This window comes from Amblyomma maculatum, chromosome 3, assembly GCF_055883805.1.
Source record: "Amblyomma maculatum isolate TAMU_Amacu chromosome 3, ASM5588380v1, whole genome shotgun sequence".
In the NCBI taxonomy this organism is placed as follows: Eukaryota; Metazoa; Arthropoda; class Arachnida; order Ixodida; family Ixodidae; genus Amblyomma; species Amblyomma maculatum.
The window spans coordinates 147989699-148004057 of record NC_139346.1 but is presented as its reverse complement, the minus strand read 5'-3'; the positions used below and the strand labels follow the sequence as shown (position 1 = coordinate 148004057).

The 14359-nt window shown below is 43.1% G+C and overlaps 1 protein-coding gene across 1 annotated transcript; it reads right to left on the bottom strand.

Annotated features, from left to right (window-relative positions):
- Positions 1-4601: 4601 nt before the first annotated feature.
- LOC146196353 (uncharacterized) lies at positions 4602-10664 on the bottom strand. Its single transcript, XM_084598182.1, has 4 exons — positions 10477-10664; positions 10338-10404; positions 6580-7108; positions 4602-4841 (listed from the first exon to the last, which is right to left on the bottom strand). Coding segments are annotated over exons 2-4 (534 nt in total). The 5' UTR covers positions 10341-10404; positions 10477-10664; the 3' UTR covers positions 4602-4839.
- Between the last annotated feature and the right edge of the window lie 3695 nt (positions 10665-14359).

Below are 14359 nucleotides of genomic sequence, written 5' to 3'. Positions count from 1 at the left end.
ACTAATTAATAAGGTGAAATCTATAAAAAAAATTTTAAAAATTCAAAACAGGGTTTCAAGGGTGTCAAAATGCTCATAATGAAAAGTCAATATTGGGCGATCTAATAAAGAACATTTTAAAGTGTATAATTGATTAAGTAATTGAAATATTAAAAAGAAAAAGAAAAATGCTGTTTAAAAGTGCTAAACTGCATAGAACGAAAAGTCAATGCTGAATGTACTAATCAAAAAAATTTAGAGGGTGAAACTGATCGATTATTTATTTGAATTAAAGGAAAAATTGAAAAATTATGAAGTGGGGTCAAATACACACAATACAATGTAAATGCCTGATGATGATAATGAAAAAATGAAAGTGTTTAAAAGTGACCAACTAAAAGTTTCAATGATTGTGTGGAATGAAAAATGTGCCTTTAACGATGTCAAACTAATTTTGGCCCCTTTGAACCGCCTTTTCTAATAGCACAAGACAGTCAGTCATTTCAAAAAATTATTTGATCAATTACACACTCTAAATTTTTTTGTTTAGCACCTGCTAGCATTGACTTTTCATCCCGGGCATGTGGACACCTTTCGACCTCCTTTTTCGGATTTTTACTTTCTTCAATTATTTCAGTTAATTAACCAATTGCACACTTCGTTTTCTAAATTAGTATCACCATGTGTTGGCTTTTTATTCCGAGCATTTTGACACCTTTCAACCCCTTTTTTCTAACGCTTCATTTCAGAAATATTTAAATTGCTGAATCCATCAATTACACAATCTAAATTTTTTCCTTTATATTTTTTTCCTTACATTGCCCAAGCGTCGCTGGAGGACTTCAGTCCAACCCGCAGAAACTGGCGGATCCGATAATTAAAATTTGTGGGATCATACAGATACGATAAGCACTCGTCATTGGACCTCCGCTTGACGTTCAATAAAGTACCCAATACGTTTAGTAAATTACTTTCTGTTTCTTGTCAGTTCTTCGGCAATCTGTATCTTTCATTGAGTGCGCTTTGCCTCTTATACATAATTTCTCTGACGACGGCCGCTTTTATAGGAAACGTGTCTCTGTATTCATGAACAGAATCGGTTTAATACATTTAGTCAAGCGTGTAGGAGCTAAAACGACACAAAGCGACACGGAGGCAGTTCACCCAGCTTTCTGCTTAGCGCTCATCGCGCTCCTCTCACACGCAGCGCTCTCTCATACCGCCCGGAGCGGTCTTCGCCGAAACGACCGGATCGCCGGCGGCAGAAGCAACACTAGCGTGACGACGACGCTTCCACCCCGTTCTCCAGGAAGGAGCGTGGTGAGCGGCATCTGCCGCTAGCTACGAAGACCATGCGCTGGAACTAGCTCGCGTCATCGTCGCCAAGTGGCACTACTCACCTCGAATCCGGCACGGAAGAAGCCTGTGGCCTGCGCCGTGTGATCCGCGGGGTTAAGTTCAAAGAATGCAACAGTGGAACCAGCTCCAACGGTCGTATCGCTCTCAAGGTGCCTTAAGTGCCGCAAGGATTTTTAATTCTGCTTCTACTGTGCCACTACGGGTTAACGTCGTGCGACCTATATATTTCATTTCGTCGCTCCCTTCAGTGAATAACGTAGTTATGTGGAGATTCCGCAGGAAATTACAGAGGACCTAGTTCCCATTTATTTTGGTGATCAGCACAGAGTTCTCTTGTCTCTTAATATTAGGCAATGATTGCACGCTAACGAAGGAAGCACAGACAGTGTGCATTTCAGCTGCATCATTATAAACAAGGTATGCCGATGTCAACGCAACAACAGGTCGCACACTTTGCAGTTTCACGGCCGTGTGGCTCAAACCTACCGATGTTTAGAGCATATAAAATTGCTCTTGGAATGAATCTCGCATCAAAACTTAACCCAGAACGAAGGTTTCAAATGTGTCTCGTACCGAAGGTTTGTAGCGAGAACTACATTGGCCACTGTCTCGCCATTTCGCCGTGCCTGTCCGTGCCTCTCCGGTGCCTGTCTGAAGAGCGAAGAAAGAACAACAAGAAGTCGTAGGAGGCGGTAGCTGGCAGCTTACATGGCCGAGCACTAACTGGACATAGGGCTTCCTGACATTACGTTTGGCAGGAGCTGCCAACTCGGGTCTCTCCTTTCATATGGGAGGGGGATATCAGAATCAGCCTGCCAAAACTCTAGCATTCACGTTATTTCTATAGGCCACGCAGACACGTACATACGGATCGGTTAAAGCGGGGCTTTATATGAGGTCATCGTGAAGGTGGGAGGGAAAACAGAGAACGAGGTGCCGTAGTGGAAGGCTTCGGACCCCGGCCCGATAGAGGCTTTCGCTTCATCGTACTTTAGTGGTCAAAAGTACCCCCTATAGCATAAAAAAAAGCTGAAACCATTGAGTAAACTACCATGTGCAAAAGCCATGTGTTTTATTGCGATAGCCATACTGCGCCAGGCTTCGGCCCATCGCATCGTCCCGGGAAGGGCCACGTTTGATCTTGATTAGCCGCGAAGAAGTAGAAGAAGAAGAACGCTCGGTCACCGGCAGGTAATGCTTTCGCTCCACATTCGGCTCAGCAGCATTGAACCCTTCTCATTTATATGTGGACTGGTAGCTTATGCTCTGGCGTCATACTCTTAAAGGATAAGCTTAAGTGCCCCAATGATGTAGCACTTTACACTGATAGGGCGTGATAGGGGAATAATGTAGCAGACAGAAGAAGCTTCCGCCTTTGATTCAACTAGGGTTAACGAGAGTTAAACCACAACTAATTTTTTAATCAAGCTGGACCTAAGCGTTGACATGCAGATAGCTCTCCCGTGACTCCATGTTTAGCCACAAGCTAAATCACAGCTAATTTTTCTTTATTGGGGTGAAAACTGTCTACAAAGTGTTAATGGCGCTTATCAAGATGCACTCAAAGAGGTTGAAAACAAAACTCGCCCTATTCTCTGGTCCCAGCTCTAGGCTTATTAGATGTTTTTGGAGAGCTACCAGTGTTGTTTCTCTAGTTCTTCTCTAAATGACATCTCACTGACATTTTGTAGCGTGAGCTACATTACCCACATGTCTCACCATTTCGACGTGCCTGTTCGTGCCAGTCCAAAGAACAAAGAAGAAGAAGAAGTCGTAGGAGGCGGTAGCTGGCAGCTGACATGGCCGAGCACTAACTGGACATTACGTTTGGTAGGAGCTACCAACTCGGGCCTCTCCTTTCATATGGGAGGTTGATGTCACAATCAGCCTGCTAAAACCCTTGCATTCACGTTATCCCTAGGCCACGCAGGCACGTTCATACGGCTCGGTTAATGCAGAGCTTTATATGTTGGCTGGTAGTTAACGCTATCGCATCATCACGAAGGTGGTAATGAAAACAGAGAGAAAGAGGTGCCGTAGTGGAGGGCTTCGTACCACCGCGTGATAGAGACTTTCGCCTCATCGCAGCTTAGTGATCATGGCGTAAATAGAGCTGAAACCATAGAGTAAACTACTATGGAAAATTCCCTTTTTACTTTCAAGCTGGACCTAAACGTATCCATGCAGATAGCTCTGGCGTAACTCCAGGTTTAACCATGAGCTAAACCACAGCTAATTGTTTTCCCTGTCGTATTTATTGAACTGTCACTATTGTCGCGCTGATGAGGCAATATGACGCTGTTTTTGTCTGTTTTCGTCCCTCACCATTGTCTGGGACGTGGGATGGTTAATATTTTGCATCCAACCTGGGACAAAAAAAAAAAATCTGACCTCTTTTTATTAGGCAGGAAGCCTCCTTGCAGATAAGAGCATCAGCATTTCAGCAAAGGAACAGGAAACACTTCGCATCATTTAAAGTTTGATTAAGAATCCCTTGGTTTTATTCGCAGAACAAATATTTCCGTCCAACTCGAAATGTACCTGGGTAAGGAGTTAGGTAACACTGGATAAGGTCAGGAAGCTGTGGGTTGTTTAAGAGGTGTCCTTTCTGAAGCCAGTCGTAACTACATAAATGGCATACTAAAGAAGCGCATGTTGTAGGGTCGCTATGCGTTCTGCAAATCGCTTGATTTTTTAATGCTTTAGGGAATAAGATAAGAGAGCTTCGACTTGTGGTAAACTTGTGCATCCCCCGCGAACAAACCTGTAGAGATCGTTTCTTAAAATAAATGCGTCAGACATGTTAGAAAACTTGATAACGTGAATTCTCAGCGTTCCGGAAGTTTGACTTTAGTGTGTAAAACGTGAGCGTTCCTACGCCTGTGTTGAGATTTTTTGAGAAAGCTGCTCTTATATATTCATTCTTTTTCTACACAACATACCAAAATTATGTCTCCAGGGATACCGCCAATCGCCTTTCGAGCATTGTGGGAAGGTTCCAGTTCTCTATACTATATTATTAGCAATCTGTTCGAACATAAAGTGCCTTCATTTTTTATTTGGCATTTCTTTCGACTCGGTGAGGCAGCGACGCTAATCAAGAGGACTGACGAGAAAGCCAAATTATTTCCCTTGCGGTATTTCGCCTGCACTTTTGTGGAAGTAGGCAATTGGAGGCAATTAAACATTGCTATTGATTTCGTTGACTAGATAACTGTTTATTTAATAAATTGTACTGAAAAAATACCGACCTGAATTATCACTTTATTTCAGGCAAGTGGGTATTTATTTCCGGTTTAAAAGCACGGGTAAACAAGATTTCTGCTTCTTCTTTTCGAAAATGAACAAGAAGCGCATATCCCCTGTTATCTCTCTTCTTCCCCTTGTCCCCTTTTCCCGTGCGGCCAAACCGTCAAATAAAACCGACTTGTATTGCGAATAAAATCTTCAGCAGTGAAACAACCATCGTTACTCCCTTTGGTCCTGGTGGCATCCGGAGTCCTCTGTAAAAGAATACATATAAGTATGTTAATGCGTATCCGCTTGATGTATAAATACGTATTTTTTTGGCGATGATCCTAGAACAATAGCAAATAACATATGATCACCTCAACAGGGAATGACGATGCTGATAATGCATAAGTGGCTTGTCCGTTACTACAGCTAAATGAATTGTATAGCGCATGAGGGCTGATGTCAGAGAGAACAAAACTAGCATACACCTGTTAAAGAAACTTCGGATGCTCACTTTGTAAGATTTATTCACGCGAAAGTACAGTAAATGCTGAAAAACCGTTACCGTACAGCCCATCTCATCCTTAGGTAATTGTTGTCGTTTCCTTTTAATTCAATAACGGACTTCTGCCAGAACATAGTCAGGATGCTATTTCGTAATAAATTTCTAATATAATTTAATCCCTCACCTAGAATCTATGCATCAATTTTTTTTCGGACGCCCATCACCAACGGCGCCAGAGTCACGTCATTCCACCACTTCAACATGCGAACTAAAACCTCTGCTTTCTACGGATTAAGATTTGTTTGTGATGTTTGGAGTAATTCCTTTCCTCGGCTTTGTCTCTGGTGCAAATGCAAACGGAAGACAGCTTGAAAGAAGGTAAATATGTCTCCTGAGTAACAATAAAGTAGAGCAGAACACAGTGGCTGGTGGCTAAATGACTCACTTTCAAATTTATTTTATCTCGCTAACAGTATTTCCTAATTTTTCGTCTCTATATCCAACCAGCCTTAGTAATTAGTTCGTTGCCTTTTCAAATCACGACCCTCACGTTATGACAAAGCAACAAGTGATGCACAAGAGGTACTGAAAGTCCCCCTTGACAAAGAATTTGCAAAATAAGTGCTTGTGAATGCAAATCAAGCTTTGGAGTTGAACAAGGTCATCTTGCTACGCAACGTTTGCATATTCTCGGGAAGAAATACATATGGTAAGAAAATCTGCTGGAGCTGCCGCTCACAAGGAAATATTTGTATGCTCCTCTCTGTACTTAGTAGAGAAATGTAGCATAGGGTAGAGGTGCAAATACTAAATTCATGAACGCTAGTTCGAAGTAAGTGTATCGAAGTGTTCACGAGAGCTTACGCCACGTGTTCCGCAAAATGATTTCTTTGCTGCTCAATCTTTTCCAGGTCAACTGTTGCGAATTTATAAATACGTAAATAAAAAAAAATGAAAATGTACTACTGGGAACTAATTATTCCAGTGCGCACGAAAAGAAAATTTGGCGTGCAAGCGCCACATTATTTGGAAACCTCTTGATTTCTCTAGCGGCTGTCACAGCATGAAGGTTGTTTTCAGACTGTTAAGCCTGTTCTCCGGACACCGGCTAAGAGCAGAGCAGACCTATTGGCTTCGTTTCCTCATGATGCATCCTAGAACCTTTTGTCCCCGGCAGTACATAAATGTCTTTATACGCACCACGCTTCCTATGCATTCAAATCACTTTAAATACCTAATTACGCTGATAGCCACTTTTACCTATACATTACATATTTCAGTTGTTGTTGTTGTTGTGGCTGTAGGAAGAAGGAAAATAAAATGCACGGGCCTGCTACTGACACTGTAGCTGAGCCACCTCCGCTGCCTCGTGCGGACAGAAGAGAGAAAGTAGAGAAGAAAGAAAAAGAACAGGGAGAGAAGGACGCGTGCCATTATAATAAGCTCTATCACAGAGCCATTTTCTGATTTGGAAACCTAGCTGCAGCGGATAGTATACTCACACTTTCTCCGGCGAAGGAGTATGATGTATTCTGTTGGAGTGCCGAGACCATAACCATAGTTCAAGCCATATGTTCCCAGGCCATAACCGTAGCCGTAATGGCCAGTGCCATAGCTGAGGGTAACGATCTTGTTTCCGTAGACTGGTGCCACGTGTATATCCGCGGATACCACAGGATTGTGGTACGTAGTGGTCAGAGGCACTGCAGCAATGGTGGCGACTGGAACTGTGGGATGTATTGTTGTGGTAACCGTGGTCACACTCGCGGGTACGACTACGGAGGACACAGAAGGAACAGCATGCGCGGTGACTAGCGGTACTGCTGCTACATGAGTTGGGCTTGCAGGCACAAGAGAGTACCCGTGTGGCTGTGTGTACCCGATGCTGTGGGTGAATCCAGTCACAGTGGAGTAACCGATACCCTTGCTCTCCCCGAAGTGGCTTATGCCGTAGCCGAAGCCGTAGTTGGGGCCTATGTAGCCGGCAAAGGTTTTCGCAGCCAGGGACAGCAGTATGCAGGTAGTAGCAATCTGTAAATGGGAGTAAAATATAGCATCAGCTGGCAGAACGCGGCCGTGGGCTATTTATTCCTTGCTCAAAATGTGCTTTTCTCATGCTATCAGCATCAGTATAACATAACGATCAGCCAAACTACGCCCTGTGCGGTACAAATGCTCTTATCTCTATTTAGCGCCTATTTAATAATGTAATGGTTTAATAATGTAGTTTCGACGAAAAATCATTTTAAACATGGTTTCTGTAGTGGCACCGCGGATTTTTGCCACTTCTATATGATGCGCATGGCAGTCACTTTCATTGTATCGCTGACCACAAGCGAACATGATATGTTGGGTGCCTGCATAGATATAAATTGGTGGACTTGGTACTCCCAAGACAAATTTCCTGCACATCCTACACATCAGCAGGTCGACACTTCGTCTTTCCTGCGCATAAGTTCTATGGCATTCTCATCGTCGAATTGTAAACGCTGCTGTTTCCATTGCCGAGCATTAGCAGATTTGCCCGCATTTTGTACCGGGAAGAATAACCTTATTTGGTTTTCGTAAAGCACCACACTTAGAGTTACTGTTATATTGTAATCTGTTGCAAATGTCCAAGAGAACATAAACAATCACGGGCATCGCTATTTGCAATGTAATATGGGAGTCAGCCTCGCGTTGAGCATAGCGCCGCATTTGCAACAGGACAGTCAAAGGCGCAGAATTCTATACTCCCGCGCGCATACCAGTGCTCGCGCATTGGCTGGCACATAAAGCTGCAAATTAGTAAAGGCTGTCTATTCAGGACGCGCTTGAAGACGCGATACTATTCCTGCTTGGGTTCGGCTTGAACTTACGAAGCCCCAGTAAGATGGGTACTTTGAAGAGCGTTTAATTTTGCAGTGCTTCGTGTTGTCAGAGCACCTTCTGGCTTGGACGCTATGCTATGACCATACATGGCAGAATTACTTTTGAAAAGTAATTAAATTACGTTACTAATTACTTTGCAGAAAATCGCCGAAAGTAATTACATTACATTACTCATTACTGCTCCCAAAAAGTAATGAAATTGCATTACAATAACTTCTGCAGAATAATTCAATTACTTTTAAATTACTTTCTAGTTTCCGTCCATGCAAAAATTAGGTAAAGCTAGTAAACGAAACAGCAACTTGTTCTCCAGACACGAAGCAAAAACTTTCGTTTTCCCGCCAAATTCAATCCCAGAGAGCTATTCCTTTCCACGTTTCTACAGCACTTGGAATTACCAAAACAAGACAATAGCAAAAAAATAAAAACAAAACAGCAACAACAACAAAAGCAGAAGCATGGTCGAACGATCGTGAATTGACCTGCGAACCCAGCGTCTTGCTTGCCCGGAGTTGTCTCCGCCATTTGAAGGCCCGAAGAAGCTAAGTTGTTCATTGCTTCCGCAATCCCAAGAATCGACGTCGGCACCTTGTGCTCACTGCTCAGTAACGCTCAAGCCACGGTGGCTCACTCCATGGACCCTTCCGCCTATATCACCCCAATCTTCCCTCGCCCCGTGGTGACGAGTGTAATCAAGCACCACTGTGCCATAGCCGACGCAACAGGGAGTGCCACTGCGCCGCGCGTTCCCAACTAGCTTTCAACTCCGGAATTCGTCCACCATCTTTCCTCTCGGCATTCTCTTGGCGCCTTGTATCCTGCTGCTTGGATAAATGTTGCCAAATGTTGCCGCACTAAGTCACCCTGCTACACACGAGGTCTCAGACGCACCGTTCTGCTCAATTCTGTTTCCTTTTGCCGATCCGTTACGCTGGCTTCGGCTTGCCGCATGTAGTTCCTGCTTTCGCGACCCTCTACTTTGTTGTCTATTGACGGAGTAGTGGCGCACTTTAGTAAAAGTAATCTCGAAAGGAATTAATTACTTTTGATGTGAAATTACTACCAAGAAGTAACTCATTGCATTACTAAATTACCAAACCGAAAAAGTAATTTATTACATTACAATTTACCGAAAAAATAAATATATTACAGTACTTTTATTACTGTAATTCGAATAATTTTGCATTAGTATTGCAGAGTACAAGGGCTATTTGCAATGACATCTAAACGTGCCCAGTTCTTTCAGCGTAATTTTTTATCCTGATATATTTGCTTTCATTTATAAGAAGGAATGAGTACAGCATCTCTAAATTATTACTGGCAACATTGTTCTTTTGGGATGTATTTTGTTCAACTATGAGCCAGTTCTCCGAAGGTTGAACAACTTAGTATTTATTATTTAGTATATCCGAGAGAGCTTAAAAGAGAAATAAACATTTTGGTAAGAATAGCTTCCGTGGTGCTGATTTAGTTGGACATATTTTGTGCTATTTGCTTTTATTTCTTTTTTTGTAAACCCCACATTGAATGCCGGTTGCCGTTCTAAGCAGAAATTGGCTAGTCTTTGTGCCAAAAAACGATATTCACATGCTTGTTAATACATGCTTGTTAATACATTTTGCCTTATATAACTAGTTACGGAATTACGGAGAGTTTAAAGACATTAGGGAGCCATTTCTGAAATATATATATAATAAAACTGATTGTCGAACTCAGATCATTAATTTGTAATTTTGTGGTGCGAAAATATAGCGATAACTCTCTTTCATTTTTTGTGAACGGCTTCCTGCACATGAGTACTCTATCCAGATTTTCAGCGAGGATAAAACTCAATGCCCATGCAGGCGGCATTTTTATGCATGTTGTCTACACTGACTAACTTCCTTTTTTCTTTTTTGCGCATTAATTTCTAGTAAAAAGACCTGCAGTTCTGTTATAAAATATAAATATCCAATATAAGGGACTTCAATTCTTATAGTTTTCCCTGATAATCATAGTATTGTAAATGTCATTAATTCTGCCAATTTGTGCACTGCGTTCCCTGAATTGAAGTTCACCATAGCAAGTATTTGCATGAATTTTGAATTAGCCTTACCAAAACTAGATTGCCCTGTATTACATGGACTCTTCTAATTACTTAAACTTTCAAGAAAAAAATGCATATTTAATATTGGCCTTCCCAATTTAATTTGGCGCTTTCAATGAACAGTGACCGAGACCACAGAGGTTAGCAAACAGTAGCAAACAACCCTCTCACTCATTTCTTTAAGAGCACTGGCCTCATTCTATTCTGAAATTTGTGCTGGAACAAATAAAATGTATTTTGCAACAATAAAAGGCATTTCGCTCCGCAAACATTCAAACGCAGGAGGAATGAAACCCTACTCACCATGATAGACTTGCGTCTGCCCTTGGCTGCGAATGGACTTGTACTGAACCGGTTTCGCCGAATATGTCTGAGTGCCGGAAATGGAGCGAACAACAGACGGTTACGTGGATGTTCGACATGTTCTTATGTACAAACGTACCTCGGTGCAGGCTGCTTCGGAGCGGCAGAAACTCGCACTGGCGTCGCTGTCCTGTTTCGGCCACTATGAGCTGAATAAGGAAAGTCCGGATATATTTGTAAGACACAGCACCGAACCACTTCTTCCTCTGCGGCGCATATTTCACTTCAGCTCGCTCTACGACGGAGGGAACATTGCCAGAACGCTGAATGGCAGTTCAATAAGCAATAATGCCAAGTACCGGCAGAATGAAGAAGGGTGTGCGTGAAATAAAATGAAGTGAGCGATTATGGAAAATCAGTGAGAACGAACACACGAAGGCTCAGTAACGGCCTGTGTATTTCTATGCGAAAGGCGTTCGCATTCTCCGCCCGGACCGGTGCAGTCATAGCTACATGCTCAGAATATCCTTGCGGACGTACCCAAGCTGCGCAAGCTTATCAGACCACTTAGTGTCGGAGCCTTACAACGCAACGAATGCTGCGACGTCGGCGCGTAGTACCACCAGGCTCAGCTGCTTTTTACTTTCGAAGTAATTTCTGAAAGAAGCAGTTAGAGCGCATGATATTAATGAGGGAAGGGGGTATCTTCCGTGTTCACGCAACATTATACAGGCCCGGAAAGAGACCTGAGGACAAAACTACTTGCAATCAGTAATGACTGAATCCCCGAATGAATCAATGGCTATACTGTTGTCAAAATTTGTAAAAGATACAACATAAGGCTCTTCAGTATGAAGCGTATATCAGAACTAAGGCTATGGTCATTCAGCGACATCAGAACCATCCGTTTAACTCTAAACGGTCCTGTCTTGCAAAGGCAGGGAGATCATAAGCGATATGTACCATGAACTAATTAAATTGTTGCCTAGTTTGTACCTGTAGTACTTGTGACATAGCAAAAATCAGGCAATCTCACATAGTGCCTTTCTACATGCTTCTGAATATTTATTTATTGCCCTCAGTGTATTTTCCTTCAGTGCTGCTTGATGCTTTCCTCATACAAAATGCGATTCAATGTACGATATTCATGTCACATTTTCTTCGTTTTCCCTGCGCACTAACGGGCATATATCGGGAATATCAGAATGCACAATTTTCCTCCGACGTGCCATGGAAGGACAATGCGCTAATTTCCTTGGTTTAACGATCTCATTTGCAAAATGTCCTCTCAACTGAAGGCTAGGAATGCCTAGGCTCATCGAGCGAGTTTCGGTACTTATGAAGGTGGGCTAGTATTTGAACAAAAGTTTAAACTTTATTGACTGCCAGTATGTTACCTTTCGTGCAAGGACTGTTCGAGCACAAGCAATACAGTTTGCTACAGCGGCACCTACAGCTTGTTGGTAATTCTCTTTGAACGCGTTACTTATACTTGACGTCCCACACTGTGACGAAACCGGCGACATACGCTTGCGTTTTTATTTCGTTGGAAATGTCTTGAATTGCCTCACTGTTCCCCGAATTGTTCCAAAGCTGTGCAAAAAAATCAAGTCAAGTGTTTGGAATGTCTCAATAGCGGCGAGGCGTAAGAATAAAGTGATTACTCATTTTTCTGCATTCATTTCGAACGAAGGGACTCTTTGGCTGGTTGATGGTTTTCAGGATCTAGCATCCCGAAGTAGTCTTGGATAACAGCCCAGCATTAATATTTGTGTCATTCGCTTTAGTCAAGATACAAACTATTGATGTAAGGCGCATCATGACGATCAAGGGCGCTTTTTTAATCTTCTTTCCATCCATATTATTCTCTCTCTCTCTTGGGGAAAATGTGAAATTTTCCTAAACAAAAAGGTTTTTCCGTTTAATATCGCATCAAAATGAGGCTGCGGCTGCCGGAAAGACTAAAGACCATTCGTCTCAGATACTGCCCGAGTCTAGAGAGCACTGGAACGTATGTGGTTTGTGAGGTTTAACGTCCCAGAGCGACTCAGGCTATAAGAGACGCCGTAGTGGAGGACTCCGGAAACTTTGACCACCTGGGGCTCTTTAACGTGCACTGACATCGCACAACACACAGGCGCCTTGCTTTTCGCCTCCATCGAAAAGCGGTCGCCGAGGCCGCGATTCGATCCCACGTCCTTGGGAACTGTAGTCGAGCGCTTGGGAACAGTAGTCGAGCGCCGTAACCACTGCGCCACCCTAGCGGGATCGGAACGTATACGAGTTCCTCGACAAAACAACAGGAGATTCCTATGTATTGCTGTTCGATCCGGCTTAGCAGCTCAGCAGAATGGCAGCTGCCCAGAAGTGCTTTGTATTGTGCTTTGGGTTATCGGTTTCTATGTGTTTAATCTTTATTTTTGGTTTGTGTTCCTGGCAAAGATATGTAGGAAGACAGCGATAAATTTCGCGTTAATCGGAACTCCCGGCGATTAGTACAGTCCGAGTCTTGAGCGAGAAATGAAGAACATGCGGCTGGCATGCCATATTGCTAGCTACATGGCCAGACACTGGATCACACTGGATCAGAGTGTTGTGTCAATTTCAAAGACAGCAATACATTGCCGAGCTGGCAAGCGCTGCCATCTCGAGTAGCTCTTGTCAGACGGGAAGGTTAGATCGGAATCTCGCCCTGGCATTTGGATTCCAAAACAGCACGATACTTTACAGCCCCGCAGGTATACATTAGTGCGACTTTGTTAAAGCGGGGTTAGCATTTCGCATAATGTGGCAAATAACGCTTTTCAAAGAATCAGCACATGGGAGATAATAGAGGTACATGTTAAAGGATTAGCAATGAAGCGAGCAGCACCAGAGCAAGTTCGCGAAAAAAAAAAAAACCCGCAAATGGAACCGGGAATGGTAGCGTTTTAAACTATCGCGCCGTAGCCGGCGGAACTGAAGTGCCCCTTCCCCTCCCCCAAAAAATGTATTTCAAGATTTTAAACATGTATTTCTTTTTCCTGTTCTCTTGTTTTACAGTAGGTTTGGTTGTGAGCACATACCCATCTGAGGTTATTATTTCTCTTAGGCGTGCAAGCATTCCATTTCGTCAAAGAAGCGGCTATGAGTTTTAGCTTCAAGAAAGGATTGTCAGGAAAAGAGTAGCAGTGCACAGCGCTAACCTACCCAGGAAGCATCGACCCCCGGCCAAATATTGTGCTTGTTTTGGAAATAGCAGGCCTAACACATATCTCCAGGAACGTTTGGTTTAACAAGTCTTCCAATGTGCCAATTGTCGATGGAACACAATGCATTCTTAAATTTTACTGAGTGTTACTTACTTTATGGCAGCTAACAATGCTTGATAAAGTGTAGAGTGCATCCGGTGGGATTTAAATACTGAAGGGAGGTTTCGCGTTTATTGGTGATTACTCAATAACTTGCACAGGACCACTCAACAAAATAAAACTTCTTCCCGTTGCTATGGCTGCCGTTGAGTCTAGCATGTGCAGCTCGTACGAGCTCACAGATTCTGAACCTTCGCGTGTATATTGCAATTGACCTGCCTGGCTAAAGGTGACCAATAAGACGAAGTGTCCAAACCTACAGACCAGCGAACTAAATGCTGTTGAACCGTCCGGTCTAACGTTTTGAAGTTTCTGACTACTGGAGATTGCAACGCAGCAGTAACAGGGACGAGGCGAGAAGGATTCAAACACAAGTGCTTTGCAATAAACAAAGTGTTTCAGTTTGTTGTAAATTTTTTCGGGATTCTGAACGACGACAATGGTTGTGTGAACACACGTGTGTACAAAGTTTTGCTGTTTCCAGAGTGTATTTGACCGTTGACGGGGACACTTGCGTCACGCCGACGGCCATATTAAGTTCGCAGATTTGGGACTCTACTTTGGCTTTGAACACGTTGTTGTGCCTGTGAGCTGAGTGGTAACAAGCTAGTCCTCCCGTATGCCTCAGCGCACTCGTAGCTAGTAAAGAGCGCCGTTGTCAAGTCGTGCTTC